Source organism: Astyanax mexicanus, chromosome 3 (assembly GCF_023375975.1).
Source record: "Astyanax mexicanus isolate ESR-SI-001 chromosome 3, AstMex3_surface, whole genome shotgun sequence".
In the NCBI taxonomy this organism is placed as follows: Eukaryota; Metazoa; Chordata; class Actinopteri; order Characiformes; family Acestrorhamphidae; genus Astyanax; species Astyanax mexicanus.
In genome coordinates this window covers 996,663-1,022,781 of record NC_064410.1, presented here as the reverse complement: position 1 = coordinate 1,022,781, position 26,119 = coordinate 996,663, and the positions used below count along the sequence as shown (strand labels likewise).

General features: G+C 37.4%; 2 protein-coding genes across 8 annotated transcripts in view; both read right to left on the bottom strand.

The window, feature by feature from the left end:
- Positions 1 to 10,002, bottom strand: part of pleca (plectin a) — a 153,953-nt gene extending 143,951 nt beyond the window's left edge. For 4 of the 7 annotated variants that reach the window (XM_049476032.1, XM_049476030.1, XM_049476033.1 and 1 more), the window contains exons 1-3: positions 9,679 to 10,001; positions 6,351 to 6,388; positions 4,459 to 5,088 (exon numbers count right to left, since the gene is read on the bottom strand). In XM_049476032.1, the coding sequence (XP_049331989.1) occupies positions 4,459 to 5,088; positions 6,351 to 6,388; positions 9,679 to 9,832 (822 nt within the window). In that variant the 5' untranslated portion in view covers positions 9,833 to 10,001. Of the gene's footprint in view, positions 1 to 2,429; positions 2,594 to 4,458; positions 5,089 to 6,350; positions 6,389 to 9,678 lie in introns of those variants that run through there. The other 3 variants (XM_049476029.1, XM_049476031.1, XM_049476035.1) reach the window with 2 other exon arrangements.
- Positions 10,003 to 13,421: 3,419 nt separating this feature from the next.
- On the bottom strand, positions 13,422 to 25,507 carry eif3eb (eukaryotic translation initiation factor 3, subunit E, b). The gene is made up of 13 exons (XM_022667358.2): positions 25,371 to 25,507; positions 23,582 to 23,699; positions 23,197 to 23,314; positions 23,015 to 23,057; positions 22,706 to 22,810; positions 22,271 to 22,396; positions 21,392 to 21,516; positions 20,246 to 20,372; positions 19,243 to 19,344; positions 17,314 to 17,423; positions 15,844 to 15,946; positions 15,231 to 15,365; positions 13,422 to 13,753 (listed from the first exon to the last, which is right to left on the bottom strand). Exons 1-13 carry the CDS (start codon positions 25,458 to 25,460, stop codon positions 13,715 to 13,717), a joined length of 1,341 nt encoding a protein of 446 aa, XP_022523079.2. The 5' UTR covers positions 25,461 to 25,507; the 3' UTR covers positions 13,422 to 13,714.
- Between the last annotated feature and the right edge of the window lie 612 nt (positions 25,508 to 26,119).

The window sequence follows — 26,119 nt, the reverse complement described above, 5'->3', positions numbered from 1 at the left end:
TAATGTGACCTTGATTATGAGAGAAGTGCTATATATATATAGATATACACAGCTCTGGAAAAAAATAAGAGACCCCTTCAGTTTCTGAATAAGTTTCTCTGATTTTGCTATTTATAGGTTTAAGTTTGAGTAAAAATTCAAGCAGTTCAAGGCTTGTGATCATCCATCTTCCTCTTGATTATATTCCAGAGTTTTTTATTTTATTTGGTAAAATCAAAGAAACTCATCATTTTAATTTTTTTTCTTATTTTTTTTTTCAGAGATGTACAGTATGTATGTAGAAAACACTGGATACTGGAAGTGGCCAGAAATTCCCATGTCTGACACTGACATACTAAACGTCATTCACAGGATAGCAGTATGTAAAAATGGATCATGAAGTGCTACCCAAAGAGACAGCTTGGGAACGCTCACATCTGTATAAGTTGTGAGGCGTTATCTTGTGAGTGAGGTCTGATAGTGGAATGAAACTTTCCATTTCTGAAGTTGGGCTGGCATTTAACATTCCTCTGCCCACTGTATCATGTGTGTACTGAGAATACACCATAGAAGGCTAATATTATGATATATGATATATGGTATAATGATCTTGGTTGGTGGTGTCTCTGTGGAGTATCTATGGTCCAAAAAAAAATTTAATCTTCCATCTACCATCATTTTCAGAGAACACAAATGTGATGATGAATCATGAAAAGAACAAACGTTGCCCAACATTGTCTCCAGTGTTACAGGATGTGGAGAAATGGAGACGAGAGTCTTTCTTTCTCTTACGTAACTCTTCAGATGCGCTGCAGGGACATAAATTAAATATGGAAGAAAGTGCTGAGGGAGTTACTGCAGCTTGAACCACCTAAACCTCTCTGATAGTGATCCTTTCCTCAGAATGAGAGGCAATGTGAACGACTTACATCATCAACAACTTGCTAAATGACTTTGGGGGAGATTATGGTCAGCGAATAAATATATTTAGTTAAAAATACACACCCTTATTATTCTATATCACTCCAATTCACTTTTACCCTTCCTGAAGAAACTCCAGCACTGCCCAACTGAATTATGCACAAGTTACTAGGAAACACAGAGGCTTAAGAAAGCATGTTCAGTAGAGTGAGAGAAACAATGGTCATTAGGGTGAATAGACTGAATAGACTGAATTTAACGAGTTCAGACTCAGATAACTGCAGGAGGAGTCACTTAGTGAGGTTACAGACACAGACTGACACTACTTGTTTTAGACTGGGCGTTAGTTGCTTGATAAAGAGTGTGAGAACAACATTACATCACATTATATTACATTAGATTACATTATATTGAATTATATCGCATTTAGGGGAGGCTTTTATTCAAAACGACTTACAAAAATAATGTACATTAGCAATAGAGGACATAAAAATACAAGGTAAAGTAAGATAAAGAGGTTAGTAGTAGTTAGTTAAGTAGTTAATGGTGTTAGGAAAGTAAGTGTATGAATGAATGAATGAGGTTCAACCTATATAGCGCCTTTGTAGAAACCCAAGGACGCTTTACAATTTGCACATATTACACACAACCATTCATACTCAGCTCTCATCCACACACCGGTGAAAAGCGGCAGCCAATAGCGCACATCATACTCTCAACCGGAAACAATTGTCCACCTGAAGGACTGCTTCCAGCACTACAGCATTTACCCAGGACAGAGTGCCATACACAAACTTACATACATACCACACCAGATCAATTTTAGAGTATTTCATTTTTCTGGGAAATTCGGAGTATCCAATTTACCTCAACTGGTAGCGAAAGGTAGTTTGTTCATCACTGGGGTAATTCAGAAGAGCATCATCCAGCTGAGCTCTGCTAAAGAATGATGTGGAACCAGGCAGAATAAAGTAGTTTCTAAATCTGGCCATCACTCTGCCTCTGAGAATACTTAAAAATAACCAATTTCCCCTAATTTTAACCCAACATACCATTACTCCTCTCATCCCTAAACTCATTTCAGCACAGCACTCTGGTGGTCTGGTTCTCTTTAGACAGAAATACTCAGAAACATAGATAAGGTAAATAACGTGTGATTTATCATTTGTTAAATAAGACAGACAGACAGACAGATAGATAGATAGATAGATAGATAGATAGATAGATAGATAGATAGATAGATAGATAGATAGATAGATACTTTCTGTTGCCTAAAATATAAGTGTAAGTACAGTAGTGGTTAGTCAGGTAGGTTATAGGTAGTCTCTATATGAACATTTCCCTGATTTAACCTCTATAGCTTCTCCTTCTGCTGCTAATAAACTACATCCCATAATACTCCCTCACTCTGTTCCCCTCTTTACCCGGATACTGCGCATCCCTGCCGCACACTCTCAGCATCTCAGCATCTCAGCACTGCAGCACAACCCCACAGCCAGCCTCCATCCTTCCTTCCATCCTTCCTTCACCTGACTCAGGAGATGCTGCTGCTGCTGCTGCTGGTCCTCCTCCTCCTCCTCTGAGCTCCGGTCAGAACCGTCAGAACCGCGGGAAGATCGGAGCGGAGACCCCGCTCCTCAGACACATCCGCCCGCCGAGCGGGAGAGCAGCAGCGCGTGCCGGCAGCTCCGTAATCCAGACAGAGAGAGAGATCCGCTGAATAGAGAGATCACCCCCCCGATACTGCTGTTCACCAGCACGCAGCTCCTCACTACAGCGGGGCACGCGCGCTGTGTTACACCACAATACTGCAGCCAGCTGCACACACACACACACACACACACACACACACTCACACACCCACACACTGCCCTGTGTCTGAAACTGCAGCAACTCCAGTCCTGGACCATATCCTCACCCACACAGATACCTCACTGTGTGCTCACCACTCCGGAGAACTCGAGCCAGGACTCGTGCCAGGGGGCTTGGCTGGTACCTGTATCACCGATGCCCAGAAGCAACCAACAACACTTAAGCAACCACTTAGCAACACCACAGCAACCACCTATGCAAAACCATGCCAATCATCTTCAGCAACAACATAGCAACACCTAAGCAACCACTTAGTAACACCACAGCAACCATATTTGGCAACACCTTAGCAACACCATAGTAACCACCAACTATATACCATAGCAACCCCTAAGTAACCACCTAGAAACACCATAGCATCCACCTAGCAACCACCTTGCAACACCACAGCAACAACCACAGATAACATAGCAACACCTAAGCAACACAATGGCAACCACCACAGACAATATAGCAACCTCTACAGATTCCATAGCAACACCTTAGCAACCACCTAGCTTTTGAGCAAAAGTTTTGGCACTGCAATTACCCTCGCAGTTGAGGCAGTGATATTGACTCCAATTGTTCCAATTCTAAAATGTGCGTGGTGATCAGAAATAGTGGTCTAGTATTCAGCTTTTTGATTGGAAGCTTTACTACTTTATGTTTTTTTTTTTTTTTGCACATTAAGAATGAATGGGGAGAAAACTGCACAAAAAGCAACCACCACAGACAACATAGCAACCACAACAGATACTATAGCAGCACCTTAGCAAACACCTAGTAATTTACCCATGGAAAACACATGTTAAAGGCGTAAACAGCCCAAACCATGTCATAATACCTCTATCCACTGTATAAAAAGAATTTATTGTCATTCTGGACAGTAAGTAAGTCCAAAATAAAAATATATATAAAATACAGATTTTAAAGGTCTGCCTCTAAAGTTCAACAGTTAACACAGCAGCACACACCAAATAAAAAAAAACTAAACAAAAACCTACAGCAGTTGCCCCTTTGCCTTTATGCAGTGCTGATGCCCAGTAACATGTTGCATAATAGGTTATTGGACTCCTCTATGCAGACGAATGGTCTGTTAGAATGAGGCATTGGTCTGTTTTGTATAACGGGCTGAATAGAGTGGAGGGTACTGGCTAACCATGCGTGCCTTTCTGCCACTGTGTCTCCCTCAGTGCCAACTGGGCACAGCTCCAGACTCCAAGCTGAGATTAACCCACTGTTGCACCCTGTTATAGCTGTGTATAGATATGGTGGAGGACACAGTGTGGCTGTTTTGTATTTGTTGTAGAATTAGAAGCAGAGTAAAGCGTCACTGACAACAGTGCCCAGTCATACGTCTGTGATTATGTCCTTCAGATGCACTAAAAGTACTGACTAATGCCTCAACAGTTCATGGAGGGTCTCAGATTAAAAATGGCCAATATATAGTGAATGTTTCTGATAAAATGGCCAAAATGTGCAGGAATAAAGTGGGTGTTTCTAATAAAACAGCCAGTGTGTGCAGCTATACAGTACTGTAGGTGTTTCTGATAAAATGACCAACGTGCGCAGGTGTAAAGTGGGTGTTTCTGATAAAATGTCTAATAATGAAACTGGTGCAATTTAATATAAACTTCATTAACACTTCATTGAAGTAGGATAAATATGACAGTTCAGTTTGCACAGTAGGATCACCTGGAGACTCACCTTTTCCGCAGGTTCACTCGTCACTGTTCCAGGTGCGATGGTGACCTTCAGGTGACGTTTATTCCTCTTCCTGACTGTTGCAGGTTTTTCTTCTTCTGCCTGTTTCTTCTCCTCCTTTATTTCTTCCACCTCTTTCTCCTTATTCGTCTTCTTCTTGAGCTGCTTCCCTTTCTTCTCCTCCTCTAAAGTGTCCACCTGCTTCTTCTCCTGCTTCACCTTTAACTCTGTCTTTACATCCTCCACCTGCTTCTTCTTCTCTTGCTTTCCCTTTTTATCAGTCTTTACATCCTCCACCTGCTTCTTCTTCTCTTGCTTTCCCTTTTTATCAGTCTTTACATCCTCCACCTGCTTCCTTTCTTGCTTTACCTTTTCATCCTTCTTTACATCCTCCACCTGCTTCTTCTCCTCCTGCTTCACCTTTTCATCCTTCTTTACATCCTCCACCTGCTTCTTCTTCTCTTGCTTTCCCTTTTTATCAGTCTTCACATCCTCCACCTGCTTCTTCTCCTTCTTCTCCTCCGTTATCTTCTGCTTCTCCAGAGTGGGTGTGGCCGCCAGACTGATCATCCCCACTATCCCATCATTAACCAAAGCAGAAGTAACAGTTTTATCCTTCGGCTTCTTCTTCCGCTGGAAGAAAAAAGAAATCAGAGCGTTCATTTGGAATCGCAGAGTGAAGGAAATGAGCAAATTCTCAATTATTCTGCTATAAACCAGCACACACTAAAGCCACTGGCTTCAGATAAATGCAAGTGACTGTAGGGGACGAGGGAAACACTGAGTAAACAGTTAAGAGGTTTTAGCGCTGAATTCTGTGGGTGTTTTTTTCCAGTCGTTTCTTGCTCCCACTTCCAGCACGGAAAACAAAGGGCTGCTTGTTAGACTGTGACGGTGACTGTGATTGGGGATGTCAGGTAAACAAACGAGAAGTTGCTCTCTTTTCATATTGACCGATTCCTAAATCATACAGAAGAAAAACTTAACTTTATTTATAGAGAAGATCATATGATACAGCTCTGGACATAAAAAACACTTAAAAATTGTGTTTTTCTTTGATTTTACCAAATTGAAAACCTCTGGAATATAATCAAGAGGAAGATGGATGATCACAAGCCATCAAAGCACCAAGCCGACCTCCAAAGTCCAAGTCATCCAAAAGCAGTGTGTAAGACTGGTGGAGGAGAACATGATGCCAAGATGCATGAAAAAAAAACTGTGATTACAAACCATCAGGGTTATTCCACCAAATATTGATTGATTTCAGGACTATTTTTTAAAAGTTCTGCATCTTTTTTTTGTTGTTGTTGTTTCAGACATTTCTCATTTTCTGTAAATAAATGCTCTAAATGAGAATATTTTTATTTGTAATTTGGGAGAAATGTTGTCTGTAGTTTATAGAATAAAACAACAATGTTCATTTTACTCAAACATAAACCTATAAATAGCAAAATCAGAGAAACTGATTCAGAAACTGAAGTGCTCTCTTTTTTTTTTTTGCAGAGCTGTATTTTCTGAATTAAACTAAATTAAATAAGCCCAAAAACAAATGATCCATCATGCACTATCATCCAACCAAACACCCAAACTGCAAGTCATCCAGCAGATCAAGCATCACCGGACCCAGATAAGTGGTTGTGTTTCACTACTGGCCTCTAGAGGCTCCAGCAGGAAGAGCATCATCCATAAAATCCATAGAAACATCCACAAATCTTAGAAAAAGCAAGTGTAATATTTGGTTTACAATTACATACAAAATGTTACCAACTTTAAACAGAGCAGATTTATCCATTAAAAGCTAAAGACATATACATACATTCTGAAAAAGTCAAAACACTGGGAAGTTACCCAGTTTTGTTATTATATATAATTATATATATATATAATTTTCGTACCTGGTTCTGATGCTTCAGCTTTGAGCTCTTCTTCGCAACTGTAAAAAACAAGAAAAACAACCATATCCATAATTGTATAATTACACACAGGTCAAATGCTAGTGCTAATAAATCAATTAAATGCACAGATAAAGTGGTAAAAGACATATATCATCGCTGTCCAATAAAAAAACAAGTATCTTTACAGGATTGACAGAATATTGGAAATGTATAATAGTTTTATTTCTTTTTTGCAGCTGTACAGAGCGAAGGAAGAGTCTGCAGGACAGTCACAAAACATCTACAGGGTTGTACCAACTGTATTGTTGCTACATTAATTAATTTCAGGTAATTTTAAAGTATTTTTTGGTGCCATAGTTTTTTATTATTAGACACGATATTAACATCTGGAGGAACATACGGCAGGCATGCATACAGACATAACAAGAAGACTAATAATCTGGACTTGTTTAAGTGAGGCTGGAGGACAGGCCTCGGGCTTCTTCATGACATAAAAGTGACAGGCAGCAGATAAAGCCCTCAGATAGAGAGCAGTCGTCCTCCACACTCAGCAAGTAAAGACCTGTCGCCTGTACCTGTGAACCAGCAGGAGAAGATTCAGGTGTGCAGTCGGGTCCTGATGGTCCACCATTATGGTTTTGATGTATATAAAATGGCTTATAAATCTCTGATTTTGCTATTTATAAGTTTATGTTTGAGTAAAATGAACATTGTTGTTTTATTCTATAAACTACAGACAACATTTCTCCCAAATTCCTAATAAAAATATTCTCATTTAGAGCATTTATTTACAGAAAATTAGAAATGTCTGAAATAACAAAAAAAAGATGCAGAACTTTCAGACATTAAATAATAAGTTCATATTCATAAAGTTTTAAGAGTTCAGAAATAATCAATATTTGGTGGAATAATCCTGATGGTTTTACAATCACAGTTTTTTTTATGCATCTTGGCATCATGTTCTCCTCCACCAGTCATACACACTGCTTTTGAATAACTTTAGGCTACTCACTCCTGGTGCAAAAATTCATTCAAGCAGTTCAGCTTTGATGGTTTGATGGCTTGTGATCATCCATCATCTTCTTGAGGTTTTTAATTTGGTGAAATCAAATATTTTTTTCCAGAGCTGTATATACACTGATTCAATATTTTAAGCCCCTTTCCTAAAGACAGAATATCTGTAGATTAGTCAAAAATAATAATAATTATTTAAAAAAGTAATAATAAGTAAGTTGTACAGCATTGAGAATGACGTTATAACCAATTTAACTTGAGATCTCATCTTCATTCAGAAAACTATACCTAAGCAAACCCTGGCCTTTGAACGTCTTGCTGATAAGATTCTAGAGGATCATTTTTGTCTTTGTTCTTTTGACCTTGACTGTTGGACTTGTTGCTGATAACATTACATTACATTACATTACATTACATTTGGCAGACGCTTTTGTCCAAAGCGACTTACAATAGTCAAGTACAATGTAAAATAAGTTTAAAGGTAAAACATCTTTGGATAGGGATAAAAGGAGGTCAAAGGGGAATAATAGGATAGAGGAGTGAAGGAGGGGAAGAAGGAAATGAGGTTAGGAGTAGTTAGTGTGTTAGAGGTGTTAGGAGAGTAAGTGCTCTTTGAAGAGCTCAGTCTTCAGGAGTTTATTAAAGATAGTGAGAGATTCTCCTGATCTGGTAGTAGAAGGTAGTTAGTTAGAGGTGTTAGGAGAGTAAGAGCTCTTTGAAGAGCTCTGTCTTCAGGAGTTTATTAAAGATAGTGAGAGATTCTCCTGATCTGGTAGTAGAAGGTAGTTAGTTAGAGGTGTTAGGAGATTAAGTGATCTTTGAAGAGCTCTGTCTTCAGGAGTTTATTAAAGATAGTGAGAGATTCTCCTGATCTGGTAGTGGAAGGTAGTTTGTTCCACCATTGGGGAACTCCGTATGAGAACAGCCTGATAACAGCCTGGATGGTCCTTTTCATCTTTGGTCTGGAACTCACACCTTCAATATCTTTAGATTCCAGAGAAATCTGGAATACTGAATTATCCTAACGTAATACACTGTGTTTCCACTGGATGATGGGATTCTGCATGTCAAAATGGGAGGGGCACTGGGTGATGTATGGGTTTAGGGCAGCAGCAGTGTGCCTCTGATAGCGGTGAGACACAGATGATTTTATTGATAGACAGATCACCTATTGCACAGTTAAACCTGAGAGGGCGCCACCAAGTTGAAAACCTCTGGAATATAATCAAGAGGAAGATGGATGATCACAAACCATCAAACCACCAAACTGAACTGCTTGATTTTTTGCACCAGGAGTAAAGCAGCATAAAGTTATCCAAAAGCAGTGTGTAAGACTGGTGGAGGAGAACATGACGCCAAGATGCATGAAAAATGATGTGAAGCTCTGTATCTTTTTTTGTTATCTCATTTTCTATGCAAATAAATGCTCCAAATTACAACATTTTTATTTGAAATTTGGGAGAAATGTTATCCATAGTCCATGTTATCCATGGAATAAAACAAAAATGTTCATTTTACTCAAGCATAAACCTATAAATAGCAAAATCAGAGAAACTATAGAGCTGTATTTTAGCTATAAATGAAATATATATATATGGTTCAGGGTTTGGTGCCTCTTTAAGGATGCAGAATTATTATAGTCTGATGCTTCAGTCTGATGTTTTTATTCCACATTTTCTTGTTTACTTGTTTACGTTCACTACTATTGTGCACTATTTTGCGGGTGAGTCTCACAATGCTTTAGAAAAATCTGTCGTCATGCTTCTACTTTCTGTTTTTGGGATGCTAAGCTGTAATAAACTGGTGGACAGAGCCGGCAGTGTGTGATTTGAGGGAATTATACCAACCAAACCAAACCAAACCAATCCAAACAAATCCAACCATCACTGTGAGCCGAGCCTGCAAAACTCTGCTGCCACTTATGGAAAAATGTTGAGGAAAACAGTGTCCTGGAAACCGGCGCAACTCTGAATGAATGGGGAAGGAAACTCTTTCCACTGAGCCGGCTCTACTCTTCTCTTCTCTCCTCTTCTGTTCCCTTCTGTTTTTTTTCTCCCTTCTTTCCTGTCAGTAGCAGCTTTTACGAGGAGTCATTCTTTAGTTCCTCCTTTCTGTTTTCTGCTCTTTCAATCTTTCATTCATTCTTTCTTTATTTAATCCTTCCTTTCTTCTAGACAGATCTGATCTGATAATCTCAATCTCAAGACCTGAAGACTTTTAAACTTCATCAACATCAAGCAAAGTCAAATAAAGCTGCAGATCTCAGGTAAATATTAAGAGGATGTTTTCGTTTTAAGAAGCCAAAAGTTCTTACCTGCCAGGTAAGTTTCCAGAGGTGAGACAGATCGAACATCCCAGCAGCAGAAGAAGAAGCTCCAGACCACCAGAGTGGCCAGAACCAGAACCATGACCCACAGCAGCCTGGCCGGTGCTGGATGTGCCAGGGCCCAGTCCTGCAGTGCATCCATTCTCGAGCGGCAGGCGGTCAGTCCTTCGTTCTAGCCTTCCTTTCGTTATGTTTCTCCCTCTGTGGCAGCAGCAGCGGCAGCAGTAGAGGCAGAGGCAGCGGCAGCTGGGCAACAGCTGGAAGAGATTGAGCCCACACAGCCCACGTCAGCTCTGCTGGAGGAGTGGGTGTGTGTTTGAGAGTGTTTGTGTGTGTGAGTGTGAGTGTGTGTTTAAGTGTGTTTGCTTTCGCCGAGGAGAGCAGTGGCTACACAGGCGCGACAGAGCCTGGAATATCCAGCTGCCACTCCCCGACTGAACACACACACACACTCACAAACACACACACACACACACACACACACTCACAAACACACACACACCCTCATTTTTTTCACTCGCATGCTCGCAAACCTGTCTGCTAATGGCAGGGGATGCTCACAAAAATGTGCCTGAGGATCTTTGAAGTGACACAAGACACTCGCCTTTAAAACGCCTGGTGTTTACAAATGGTTTTACAGGACTGAGGACTGAAAAAAGTTACACAAAGTTCCTAAATGTTCCTAAATCTTCTCAAATCAGAGATAAAAATGAAGTCAGACCAAGTCCAGAACATTTCAGACTACCCCTGTGAAAAGGAAGTATACTAAAAAGCATTAAAAGTGTGTTTAAATTAGGTAAACGAATACTAAAAGTGCATTTTCAATTTAATATACGTACTTTATGAAAATACACATTAAATATATGCTTTCCCTGTATTTCCATAAACTAATTTTTTTTAAGCTATGTGCTTTAGATTATATGTTGGGTTAATAGAAAATTGTTTTTTTATATATTTAGTGGCACTTTAGTGTAATTTTCTTTTTTTTACAGTGTCTTTAGGGTGTACACACTATGTATTGATATGCATCAATATGCAAATTAGTAGTACATTTGCAATATGTTTCAAGTGTATTAAAAATATGTTTAAAAAAACACATACTTAAAGCTTTTATGCTGTATTTAAATAAAGCTTAATTACCAAAATACTTTAAGTTGTTCCAAAATAGTACATTTAGTATGTATTTAAGTACGTATTTTAAATATTTAAAATTTTAAAAAGTGTGTACCTTTCCAAAGTAAGTATCCTTTTTTTTTAAATATATATTTTTATAAATATTCTTTATAATACCTTAGAATAGTACTTTTACAAGGGTAGGGCCAGCTAGATTTCTCTCTAGATTATAGTTGTTTTACAGCATTAAGAAGAAAAATTGTGCAGTTACAGTTTTCAGTCAGAATTGACGTAATAAACTTTTCACAATTCACTATATTTCTTATGCTAATGTTATTTATCCAGTTTTATATTAAATTTATTTTACATTATATTCAGTCTTCTATGGTTTACACGTTTTTTTGCCTATGGAATTCTCACAGGTTATTTTCTCATATTTCATAAAATTAGATTAACAAAAAAATCACCATTAAAAGCTTTTACTATGCTTTACAATGTTATTAACTCTTTATCTGTATAATATACAATTTACATAAAACATCTATATATTTGACTTTTCATATTCATACTCTAAATATTGGCTATATTAGAAGAGTAATGCCTTACTTCCCTTTGAATAATAAAAAAAAGATGTAATTTGTGAATAAGTGACTCACATGCCAGCACTACAGTATCGCCCTCACTTCTGATTAGAAGTTTCCATAAACTCATCATGAACACGAACGTCATGGCAACGCTTCGTGGCTTCAGTGATATTTTTGAAGATTTTTCCTTTTTTTTTGGAAATGATGCATGCAACTTCAGCTTTAATGCAAAAAAAAAAAAATCTTAAATGGATAAAAAACGTATAAAATATACTGTGCATGCATCAATTTTTATTACTTTATCAACTTTAGTGATCAAGATGGGATTAACCAACACACCATGCAATGGGAAAGTCCATGGAGCTCAGTGTGGACAATCCAGTGACCAGACGTACAGAACAATTTGTAGGAATAAAGGTCCTAAAGATTAATTCCACCTCAAGAACACTGCATCACCTATTAAGCATGGTGGTGGGAGCATCATGCTCTTTCTAGGACTGTTTTTTTTTTGTGTCAGTGGAGCTGAGTAAAGCTTTTAAAATATATTTCCCAACAAATAATTGTATCTGAATTCTGGAGATAAAAGACTGAGATGATATTGTACACAATTTTTCATTTTTTCTCCAGAAAACTTCGCAGAAATCAGAGAAATCACTGTGTGCCCAATACTACCCTGATAGTCGTGTCTATAAAAAGCGTTTTGTCGCTGTCCAATAAAAACAGCAACTTAACCCTTATCACTTTTAATGGGTCAACGTAAAATTGAGTTTATTTCAGTTAATTTAGGAGAATTTCTAAAAAATAAAAAAAAAATGGAGATACTTGTTTTTTTTTATTGGACAGCGGTGATATGTAATCTTCTAACCCACAAAAATATATATATATATATATATATATATATATATATTTCCCAGGCTTGCTACCACTCTGTAATTATGCATTAGATAACGTGTATTTTCTGTGTTAGACTGGAATACGTAACAGACTGTGGTTTAAACAGATCTATAAACTCTCTGACAGGATAATCTGTGCTGGATTATATTTGGCAGTTTGAGCTTCATCAATTAAACCGGAAAAAACTTTCCAAGAATTACTAGAAATACAGAATAAACTGGTCGCTGCTGCCACCTGCTGGATAAAACTAAATAAAACAAGCCTTTCACTAAACACTGAACACTAAACATTAAAGCTCACTAAAAATACAACATACTGAATATAAAACAAACATTATTTAGATATTTAATCATTCTATACATTTTATACATCAGGGTTTAGGATGCCCCAACCTTGGAGTGCCTGAGTGTCTAAAACAGCATGAAACTATAATTTGTTCACAAAAATGTGATTTTAAACTGAATAATATTTGGCACCCAAAAAATTGTGCCAAAAATAATATAATAAGTGAAAAAAAAGGTTTTATCTTATTGTAGTGAAAGAAGTAGATCACTCCCTTTTATGCTCTACTCACACATTAAATTAAATCAAGTATTAAGCATTACTTATCACACTTGACATGAGTTTTACAAACTCTTAACAAACTGTCTGTTTTAGCAGACAAATTATAAATTATTAATGCTCGTCATTTGTAAAATGTAAAAAAATGAATCCTTATTAATTTCAGAAAAGAGCTGTCAGAAAAATGGGATTGAAACACAGCTCAACCTGCTTACTGAGAGAATCATATATATTCTATATTCTATTAGATTATTCAAAATACACAAAAAAAGTATGTGAATGTATGTGTGTGTGTGTGTGTGTGTGTGTGAGAGAGAGTGTGTGTATGAATGTATGGTCAGATATGGATTGGTACTCTGTGCTGGTTCAGCTCCTCCTCAGTGCTGATACAGTCCTCTAGATGGACGGTTGTTTCCGGTTGAGAGTACGCTGAATGTGATTGGCTGCTGCTTCTCACCGGTATGTTTAGGTTAAGTGTGTTGAATGCAATTGTAAGCCTAATTGAGTTGCAAAAAGGTGCTATATAAGTGTAACTGTATTAAACACAGTCATGGAACAAAACTGATAAATACGAAGACATTCAAATATATAACTGGAACAGGTTTATTTCATGCTTATGGAACACAACACAACGCCAACAGGCCAAAAGCAGAATCCAGAATCATGTACAGCTTTCTGAATAAAGACAAGAAACTGTTCAAAAGTGTTAAAAATAAATAAATATTACTGTTTTCATATGATAAAAAATATATTAGACATGAGTGTAATATAAATAACTTAATATAAAACTTAATTTAAAAGAAAATAAAGAAAAACAACAACATGGAATGAACTAAGAAGATGTTTCCTTAAAAATAAAAGTATTTTCTGGTCTAATAGAAGCTGGAGTCCTGGGTCGCCCAATTGGGAGTCTGAAAAGAGAATAATAATAATAATAAAAAAAAAGTGTTAATTATTAGTGGATTAAATAATGCAGCCTATTCACAAGTTCAACTGAACTGCTTGAATTTTTGCACCAGGAGTAAAGCAGCATAAAGTTATCCAAAAGCAGTGTGTAAGACTGGTGGAGGAGAACATGATGCCAAGATGCATGAAATAAAAACTGGATTATTTCAGGATTCAGGATTATTGCACCAAATATATATTTTTTTGTTATTTCAGCCATTTCTCATTTTCTGTAAATAAATGCTCTAAATGAGAATATTTTTATTTGTAATTTGGGAGAAATGTTGTCTGTAGTTTATAGAATAAAACAACAATGTTTAATTTACTCAAACATAAACCTATAAATAGCAAAATCAGAGAAACATTTTTTTTTACCAAAGCTGTATATTACAATCCATACATTTATAATAAATCAGCTTTTTTGCATTTTATTTACTGTAGGTATAAATTCATAATCTATGTTTTACAGCTGTAATACAGCTGAGATTTGAATGAGCTTAATGTTGAACCGCTGCAGGTCAGTGTGAAAAGGAAATAAATAAGAGGTTTTCTTAAGAAAAAGAACATTTTCAAGTTATATAACATTAAAGACCTTAAAACAAACACCTTAATGCACCATCATAATTTACATTTTCAGATTTTCAGACAGCATAACTGAGTTTTAGATGCTTTTAAATGCAATTCCAGAACTGCACCATCAGGAGAATGGAGCCAAAATGCTAATTAAAAAATGTCCTTTAACTCACATAAGAAGACATTTTACATTTTATCAGAGGAAGCACCGTGCTAAACAGATGGCAGGATTGAGAATAAAGAGAGAGAGAGACTCATCTCCAATAGCAAAGACATGTTTCCCCTCATCCTGCGCCAAAATGATCCTGAAAATGGATTTAAAGCTGACTGACAGCATTTTCATTTTCACAGCCTTCCGTCCGTCTGTCTGTCTGTCCATCAGGACAGAGCTACAGAACACCACGCAGAAAAAGCTTAATCTAACCGTACGGTTTAATAGAAATATATGTCTTTCTAATAAATCAATAATGCTTTTTATACATTAACTGATTAACTGATTCCTGACTAACAAAATATATTAAAAATATTATTGGCCTTTATTAGGGTTGTCCCTGATCCAATCATGTGATCCGAAAAGAGGGTTGATCTTGTCAATTTCAAAGGATGGGAAGCAGGTGGAAAATATGCGCCCTCACAGGTTCAACTTTTGCCCCGCCCCTAAACCCATACATCACCCAGCATTGCCCCTTCCAAACTACCCGTCCCATTTTTTTTTGCCTTTTTCTAATCTGAGCTGAGGATGGAGTCAGCTAAAATCAGAGGGTTTAGTTACACCTTTAGCTTCTATTTTAGACTGTGATCTGTTATTTTTTTAATTTACAGAATCATTTTAATTCAATTAATTCAAGTCTATTAAACTGATATCTGTACCTCGTTTCTGCTGCTGTGGCTGAGCTTCTTCTCGATGTTCATGGCGAGCATCTGGCTGCGGAAGGAGAGGCTCTTGGTCTTCTCAATAACCTGCTGATACGGTGATACAGCGTTGTTGCCCATCACTACATGACCCTGCGGAGAGACAGTCGGGTTCAGATCAGGGTTCATTCACCTTTTACATGGTAAAATTTAAGCACCTTTCAAGCACTTTCACGGCAATTTCTAAAGCTTTTCAGCACCTTTCAGCTGTGGTAAATTAATGTTAGCAGGGATATTGCAAAACTATTCCCCACATTTTTTCTTTTGCTACTGAGAAAAAATAATTCTAAGCAAGTAAACAGCAGGAATTATGGATTTATTGGTGTCAGATTAACACAATTTAAACCCCATTGTTCTTCACTGATTCTTCATTTGATTGAGCAGTTACTGTAGTTTGTCGAATTCAGGGAGGAGTTGAGAGCATTTAAAACATACACACACTCAAAATTATTGGATAAGTTTAATTTACTTTAAAAAAATGAGGAAACTGGTTTCCTTAAAAAAGTTAAGTAATGGGGAATGAAAACTTAAGTTAGACCTGGACAATCGTTAAAGAGTGTTAAAATCTCACCAGTTTGGAGTCGATTTTAGCGTCCAGCCTGGCGTTCCGGATCAAATTCACTATCCATCGCTCTGCTTCGTCAGGAGTCATGTTCAGCTTATCTGCTAGCATACTGCAGAACAAAGGATGAGAGAATAAGAGTCAGAGATAAAACACCTTCAGTCTTTTTTCAGTTTTTTATGACATGTCTCTCCAAACAAACCATCACTGATCATCAGTAAATTTTACATTTCATTTAGAAAAATCAAGGAATCAGAGTCTGGAGGAAGAGTGGAGAGACACACAGTCCAAACTGCTCGAGATCTAGTGTGAAGTTTCCACCAATCAGTGATGGTTTAGGAGAGTCATGTCTGTCATCTGCTGGTGTTGATCCACTGTGTTTTATTATCAAGTCTAAAGTCAGTGCAGTTTTGTTTTCCCACAAAATCTTACAGCACTTCATATCTTACAGCTTCCCTCTGCTGATAACAACTTATACGGAGATTCGGATTTCATTTTCCAGCAGGACTTGGCACACTGCCCACAGTACTGCCTAAAGCAGGGGTCACTAAAAGGCGGACTCAGACGTTGTCCAATGCGGACCCAAACCGATAAACTACTGAGAAGAATTTAATTTTGACAGTGTTCATTTAAAGCGGCGGAACTTTTCTTGTTGACACTGCAGCGACGCGGCATCGCTCCCAATCGCCCAGCTAGTGAATTGGGACGCAGCCGTGAAAACCCGCCTTTGTAGAGAGACAGGGAGCCCGAGAACTGGCGGAAAAACGAGAACGGGCGGAAACTAAAGAGAGAGAGACAGGGGAGGAGTGTACAAAAAAAATCTGTCCAGAGAGGCATTTTATTATGAATTCAACTTAAATACCCCTGGCCTAAAATAACAATTGGTCTTATTATAAAATATTCTGAATTTCTGAGACACTGATGTTTGGGTTTTTTAATTGGCTGTAAGCTTCATAATCATCAACAATAAAAGAATTTAAGAAAGGCCACTGTGTGTTTAATACATCTATATGTATCTATATATGAACTTCACATTTTGAACTGAGAGTTTTTAGACTTTTCAATGATATTCCAATTTTTTAAGATGCACTAGTAGATTGAGATGCACAAGTACATCTTCTATAAACTGGTGCAAAAGCAGAAAGCTGCAGGAAGGAACCGCACTTCCACGCTAAGCACTGACCTGAAAAACATGCAACAAAACACATAAGCAATAAGGCTGTGCTAAAAGCGGCGCAGATCTCTGCACACGCTCACAAAGACGGCCACTGTCTTCTTTTTGTTTTGCCTCAAATCGCTATCGTTCCCAAAATACAAAATACAAAATACAGCGCGTTTGTGGAGTGGATCTGCTGTCGGCAGGTTTGGCTGGATACCCATTGATCTTGGCAGCTCAGTGCGTTCACACCAGGCTAACCCCGATTTACAGCGCTAAGAGGATTAGCGCGCTACGCTATCAGTGCGCACCCGAGACGCTACCTGATGCTGATGCACTGATGAATCCGACAGAACGTCTCGAAGATGAACAGCCGAGCGTTCTCAATGAAATCCTCCAGACAAGCCACCAGGAAGAAGTCATTCACCAGCACCTATAAAACACAGAAACACAAAAATTAAACACCCAGCGCAGCATTAATCAAAGGAGGAGGAGCTAGCAAAGAGAAGGTACATAATTTAACTTTTTAAAGTTTTATTTATCGTTTTCTGGATTTTTTTCTTTTTGGTAAGCAAGCCCCAGAAACAGGCTGAAGCAGAACCAACAAACAGCAAACAAACTCTATATATAGAGACACAAATACAAACAAAAAAATGAAAAGTTCAGCTCAGCCTTGAGGCAGAAATCGCTGCAGGCAGAACAAAGGCAGCAGCAGCGGGAAACGCCAACGTCTGTTTTGACGCGAGCAATCATTCCACATCTCCAGTTTTGACACTTCTTTCATTGTGGAAAATAAAGCTAACGGGGTGATTTTAAATCCCTGTTGCTTTTCTGACATCCTGAAAGTTACATGTGTAGTCTGAATGTGGAACTATGAGAAAATATAGAGAATATTGTTCAAAACAAGGCAAGACTACATTAAAAACCTCTGGAATATAATCAAGAGGAAGATGGATGATCTCAAGCCATCAAACCACCAAACTGAACTGCTTGAATTTTTACACCAGGAGTAAAGCAGCATAAAGTTATCCAAAAGCAGTGTGTAAGACTGGTGGAGGAGGAGAACATGATGCATGAAAATACTGATTTCTGATCTTTTAAAATGATCTTTATGAATATGAACTTGTTTTCTTTGCATTATTTGAGAATATCTGAAGGCTCTGCATCTTTTTTGTTATTTCAGACATTTCTGCATATTTCTTGCATTTTCTGTAATGTGGAACTTGGAAGAAAGGTTGTCTGTAGTTTATAGAATAAAACAACAATGTTCATTTTACTCAAACATAAACCTATAAATAGCAAAATCAGAGAAACTGATTCAGAAAATGAAGAAATCTCTTTATTTTTTTCCAGCATCTTGGCATCATGTTCTCCTCCACCAGTCTTACGCACTGCTTTTGGATAACTTTATGCTGCTTTACTCCTGGTGCAAAAATTCAAGCAGTTCAGTTTGGTGGTTTGATGGTTTGTGATCATCCGTCTTTTTCTTGATTATAATCCAGAGGTTTTTAAATTCGTAAAATCAAAGAAACTCATCGTTTTTTCCCAGAGCTGTATATCTGGACAGCCCAAAGAAATATGACGGGGTTGACTTATTTCACAGTGTGCATGTGTGTGCATGTGTGTGTATGTGTGTGTATGTGGGGTGTGTGTGTGCTGGCTCTAAAAAAAAAATGTAAGCTTTTGACAATACGTCCTTTCTTTAAGTCATTAATAAAGCTCACAAAAACCTCCACACTTTAGCTGAACTCTCTTTCCCAAGGCCGTCAAGTCCTTTTGTAGAAAAGTTACACAAAAAAGTGAAGCGAGGTTAATAGAAGGTTTGGTTTTTCAAGCTTTCTTTCGCTTCTAAAACCATCCCCCAGGCCCAGCCGCGGAGTGCTGGAGGCCTGCGCTCTGACAGCAGCGGGGCTTTGAAACCGCCCCTCGAGAAGAGGCAGTAAATTACACGAGACGGGGATTTGCACTGGATGAATGGACCTCCAGCTCTCAGCAACAGGATGCATTAAGAGCTTTAGCCAGAAGCTGCCTCCAACCAGCAGCACCACCATTCAGAGCGAGCGCAGGGATGACAGCTCTAGCAGATATATATATATATATATATATATAAAAAATAAAAAATGTAATAAATAAAAAATAAATAAAATAAAAAAATAATTTTCTCCTTCTACGCGCGCACACACACACACACACACACACTCATACACACCGGTACACACACACGCTGTCTCCCGGCAGGTGGTGAGCCTTACCGACTCGCACTCCCTCAGTTTCTTCTGCGCGCTGTCAAAGTCGAAGTTGACGTACAGGCACTCCACGAACTCGGTGATGGGGTCCTTGTACGTGTAGGACTCCTGGAGGAAGAGGGGAGAAAAGAGAAGGAGGGGAAGAATAACCCAACATTAATCCAGCAGAACCCTGACAGCTACCATCACGCTCTCCGAGCGCTACAGAGCCGGCCGTCTCTGCAGGAGCTACAGCCTGTCTCATTACTACACTTTAAGCTGCACAGTGCAGGCAGCTCCTGCAAAGAAACACACAGAAAAAGAGAGAGAGAAAGGTGCATAGAGAGAGAGAAAGAGATTTTTTTTCCACAATATTTTAAAGGTCTCATTCTCTCGTTTTTAAATTCATTAAAAAAAATTCAACAGTCTAGTTGTGTCTCTAGTATTAATGCCATGAATGAATGCCAAAGTGCTCCGGTGTTTCTGTATAATCCTGCTTTAGTTCACTGGATAAGTGATCTCTCAAGACAGACACGATTTCATCTCTAAAAGAATATTTATACATGCAAATACATCGCCTCTGATTGGTTAACAGCACTGCAGCAGAGAACGCCTACCTGCCGTCTCCCCCCCCCCCCCCCCCCCCCAGTCAATTTTACAGCTCTAAAACTCAAACTCAAAGCCTTAGATATAAAGATACACACTGAGTGCTCGGTAAAGTTAACCTCCCTAAACTTCAAAGTTCAAGCCCCTATCTGGGTGGAGTTTCCATGTTCTCCTTTCATCTGCATGGATTTCCTCCTTTCAGATTCCTTCCCGTCCAAAAACATGGACACTCTAAATATAGCCCTTTAGCAATTTTAGCAAGTTTAGCAATTATACTGCTTTCATGCTGCTTTAATAACAAAACCTTTGAGCTTAATAGAAAAAGGATGAGGCTGAGCACTTTCACAAAACACTGCAGGCCACCAGTCAAGTCTATACAGGTGTGTATACAAGTGTGTTTGCAGGTGTATATGTGATGCAGTACCTGCTGGATGACTTTGACCAGGTCTTTGAGGACCTGTCTGCGCTTCCTCACGTCCTTATTGGTGATGACCGCTGTGGTCAGGTAGCGAAGAATGTGCGGACACATGGTCTGAATAGCGTTTAAATACCTGCAAAAATAAAACAACACACAGAAACAGACCAACGTTACAATAGCTTATTCTCTGACTTTTCCTCTCCACTGCAGTTAGTTTTAATTTGGTTTTAGAGCAGGTTTGCTAGCTTTTATTAGTTTTATTTAGTTTTATTTTTTTTAATGCTTAGTGTTAGTTTAGTTTATGGGTTATTAGTGAGATGCAGGATTCAAAAAGGTATTTAGTAATAAAAATGTCACACACATGGACACACAAAAACATAAAAATAAAAATGTAATTATTATTATTATAATATTGCAAAATGTGTCCAGTATCATTCATTTTACTTTAATCCTGGATATATGGAGATATTTGGAGGAGTGCATTATTATTATTATTATTATTAGTATCAAGACTGATCCGGATCATTGACTTTTACTGTTACAAATCTGATAAAAAATATATATATATATTTTTAAATATCTCAGTTATTAGGGGTGCGCCACATCATATTGTATGCTATAATAAAATTTAATTTTCATTTTGTTGCATTAGTGTATTTTTAAAATATATATATTTTTTTAATTCAGTGTTTTGTCATATCGCCAAGAGTATCGTTATCATGAAAATACCATGAAATATCGTGATATTATTTTAGGGCAATATCATACCACCCATAGTTAACAAAATGTTAGTTTCATTATTTTGCTCATTTTTGTTAATGATAATAACCTTTAATCCTGCCTTATTTACATTCATACCATGAAAAAAATCCTATGTATACAGCCTTAAATCCTCACTCAACTTACACAACCTGAGGAAAGAACTCCTACACTGTAACTGTGCTCACTACATTAGCATAGCATGGTAATGCTAAGCCTGTCCAGAGTGCTGAGACTGGGTCTGAAGCGTTAGCTTGTTATCCGGTCACGCTAACGCGCTCCGCTGCCTCTGGAGTCTCAGCACTTTCTGAAATGTGGGCGGTTCTTGTTAAAGTTGTGGATTTGTTTCAGTTTCAGAGGGATTTTAGAGGCTGTTGGAGGAGCGGTACTCACTGAGGCTGGTAGAGGAACAGCTCGATGATGTTGTCTCTGCCTTTAGGATGGTTAAAGAACACGAACAGAGACCAGTGAATGAGCCAGGTCCTCTGCTGGAGCGACTGGAGAGGAGAACTCACCGACTGTAAAGAAGGAGATTTTAATTTAAAAAGAGAAAAATAAAGAATGAAAGAAAATGTAAAAAAATAATAATAATAATATCAATAATATTATATTAAATATTTTTGAATATGGTGAACAATATTATACTCTATCATCGCTATCAGAGATACACCGATGCTGCTACAGCTCAGCCAATCAGCTCTCCTTCCTGCCCCACCCCTAAACCCATACATCACCCCATACATCACCTAGTGGCCCTCCCAAACTACCTCTCCCATTTTTTCCTTTTATAAATTTTAACTTAAAGTGGATTTAGCAAAAATCTGGGGGGTTAATTCCACTTTAGGGCTGGGGTCGTTTTTCTGACTGTCAATGTTTTTAACAAAATAAAAAATTCCCATTATATATCTATTTGAGACAGATTAGTAGTTAGCAGTTCAGTATCATTTATTTTACTTTGATCCTGAATATATGGAGATATTTGGAGTACATTATTATATTGTATGCAATAATAACATTTTTATTTTCATTTTGTTGCAATAGTGTATTCTTGAAATAATTTTCGTTATCATAAAAATACCATAAAATATTGCAATATTATTTTTTTAGGACCATATCGCCCAGCCCTAATGTCCACTCCACTGACCACTCTTATATACAGACTATAATTTAACCTGCCTAGCTGCAAGTGGGCCATGTAACTGGTTTTATGTTCCAGCTTGTAGTATTTAAAATCTGAGTATCTTTTCAGAAAGCTGATGGGTAGATACCTACATTATTGTCGATGGTTTCTCTGAGACGAGTGAGGTCTTCCATAGCTGCCTCCCAGTTCTGCATGAGGATCTCAGAGGCCAGTTTCCCCCAGAGAGAGCTCAGAGCATTCCTGTCTGTGGAAGGAACCTGAGAAAAAAGAAGAGACAGGCCTGTAAAAATCTACTGATCAACTATAGCTAACTAAGATATGTAAAGCTAAGCTAAGTAAACAAAACTGTAATGAAAACTGCTAGTGGTTAGCGGCTAATGCCACCTGACAGCGCTACACTGAGGGACCCTGAGTGTGCTGATAGAATTCATACATAAGGAGCACCGGATTATAAGGTGCTCTGAAGATTTTTGACAAAATTAAAAGGTTTTATGTGCGCCTTATAGTGCGAAAAATACAGTAATAAAGAAATAAAGAAGAAATAACAAAAGCAATAAAAGACTCACCAGTACACGGAAAAAGTAGAGATACTCAGCAGCACCGGAGTAGTTACCGCACTCATACTGGAACTTCGCATAGCGGTAAAGAGTGTCTAAATACTCCTGACGGAACTGTGGATTAAAACACAGCAAAATTGAACATATTTCACTATTTCATTAAGAAAATAAAGTATTTTCCCTTAATCTATCAACCTCTAATATGTAAAGCTGCTCTCTATATTTAAACCTAAAGCAAATATCTATAATGTCCTGATGGTATTATCAATCCTAATAAACATGTGTGAACAGGGTCAGACTGAAAGATGAGTAACTTACATTGTGTTTATCTGCCAGATAATCAAACAGCATCCTCCCATCCCTTCAAGAAGAAAGAAAATATAATTACACTGGAATTACACTATAATTACATTAGAAGATCTGGTTTGATTTTAGATATTTCAGACTATGCAATGAGAAATAGGGTTTTTATTTTTGTTTGCTGGTTTGGCTATGCTCACCTTGTTGACTGCATTTGCCTGGTGGTCTCTGGGTCCTCAAACATCTTAACTATGGGTTCGGTCTCGGCCTGAAGCTGCTTTAACTGAGCCACAACCGTGGTCCTCTTCTCTCTCAGCGCTGCAGAAATAATACGGCATTCAGAGAGAAAAAAAATCAGCTATTCACAAAGTTTCAGGATGATATGGTATAATAATAGTTCTTATTTGCCATTATATATCTACTAGAGACAGCCCCTAAACCCATACATCACCCAGTGCCCCTCCCAAACTACCCCTCCCATTTTTTGGGGGCTTCTTTTAAATTTGAACTAAAGTATAGTATCATGAAATGAAAATACCATGAAATATCGTGATTTTACACTCTATGGAACAGAGATGCACTCACATTGTGGAATCTCTTTCTCTGGATAAAGATTCTTGTACACGTCCATGGCGAAGTCCACCATGTTGGTGTCGCTGAGGAGGTCCAGCTTCCCTTGGAGCAGTTCTTTCTCATTGTAAATCTAAAGGAGAAAGAAACAGAGTTAAAACACATCCATAAATGAGTAAAAGCAAAATGATTCATCGACTACATCATTAACATAGGCTAATAAAGGTGTTATAAACGGCTGTTTCATGAATATTAAAACATATTTCATGAATATTATAAACATATGATTATTCATATATATATATATATATATATATATATATATATATATATATATATATACGTTTCACACCTGCATTACTGATTGACAATCTTGGTACACAACATATGAAACAAATAAAATAACTGTGACATAAAAAGGAAGTAGATCATTTTCTGATGGTCATTCAGGCTATCAACATATTCTGATTTAAAGCTGGTTTAAAGCATAGATCATTTTCTGTTCAGCGGTTTAGAGTATAAATCATTTTCTGATTCTGGGATCATATTCTGATTGTCATTCATTATTAGGTCAGCTGTCAAAATATAATACAAAGTAGCTACTGCTTTAAGGTTTTTGGTCATTTTCTGATTGTAATTTAGGTTATCAATAATATTTTATTATTATTTTTTTGTTTTAGCAAAAGAAAATCACACTGTTCTCATTATTCCCCATTATATATCTACTAGAGACAGATTATATCTGTCCAGTATCATTTATTTTATTTTAATCCTGGATATATGGAGATATTTGGAGTGCATTATTAATATTATTATTAATATTATTATTATTATTATTATCATGACATTCTGGATCATTCTGGACTTCTATTACAAATCTGATAAAATTCATATATTTTTTAATATCTCAGTTAGGGGTGCTGTATCTTATCGTATGCAGTAAAAAAAAACATTTAACATTTTGTTGCAGTAGTGTATTCTTGAAACATACATATATATAAACATAAATAATTCAGTGTTTTGTCATTTTATCAAGAGTATCATTATCGCGAAAATACCATGAAATATTATGATGTTTTAGGGCCATTTCACCCACTGCTAATTTTGTTTGACATTCAGGCTTTCAACATATTGTAGGTAAGGCTACTTGTTGTTTTAAAACTGGGATCAATATTATTATTATCATTATTTGGTCAGCTGTCAAAATATTCTACTGTCATTCAGACTAACAGCATAACGTAGCTAATCAATAATATTATATATACTTCTAATTTTCTGTCAATAGATTAGATTTGAATAAAACATTTCAGCGTAGCTAACCCAGGGTTATTTTCTAATAAGTGATTTAACTAGTTATTTATGAAGTTAATTTAGTTTAGCTGTTAAAATACTCTAAATTATCTACTTACTGATATAGCAGCTAATGCTAATGCTGTAGCTGGAAATCTAAAATACTAAGCTAGTAGATACCTAACTATGCTAAAATAAGCTAGGTTATTTTAGCGTTAAATATGGTTCAATCCACCCCGCTAGTGAAGCCGTTCTGTACGGGGAATTATAGCGACAGAAGTCGGGTCGTTGTGAATCTATATGACTGTAGTTTAGTGTATTAATTTGACACCATTAGCTGCTCTTGTATCATATATATCTATATATCTAACCGGCTGGATAATGACAGCCTCCTGTATGCTAGGCTAAGCTAAGCTAAAGCTAACTCGCTAACCGGTAACTATACAGGGGTCAGTGCGCTGAATATATAAATAAAAACCCCGAAATCAGGACGGTGATAATAAACAGCGGTTACCTCTTTAACGGAGAGGAACTCCAGTAAGGGAAAAACCAAGTGTCGGTCTAAGAAATGCGCTATATTGGTGGTCAGGTCGTATTCCGCCATGCTGGAATAAAAATCTCTGTAAAACTTTATTCAGATCCGGCCGCGGCCATTCAGCGCTGCTGCAGCCCTGCACTGCGCATGCGCACAGCAACAAACCTCAACAGCTTTAATAACTAATAATAATAATTTAATAATTAATGTTTACTAATGTTTTAATATTAAAAAAATGTCCACTGTGGTTCACTCTCACACTCATACATAAATCTGATATGAGATAAACTACTGTACAACATATAACAGCATATATTTACATACATAACTTATCATTCATCACCCCCCTAAAAAAAATAAGTAATTTATTGGCAAAATTTCCCTTTTTTTTGGCATAAATCCTCTCCTTAGCCTTAGTGATGCTGAGTGTGACTTACGTTAATGTACGGAGCCCCTAAGGCCCCTAAGGTGACATCATGTTAAAAAAAAAATAATAATGCATGGCCACGACTTATTGTGGAGTGGGAACGAGATAATTAAGGCGCGGGAACGAACAGGAACAAGTTAATTAAGGCACTGGAATGAGACAATTAAGGCATGGGAACGAGATCCTAATGCCTGGGAACAGAATAATTAAGGTGTGTGAACGAGATACTTAAGGTGCGGGAATGAGATAATTAAGGTGCGGGAACAAGATAATTAAGGCACGGGAATGAGATAATTGAGGC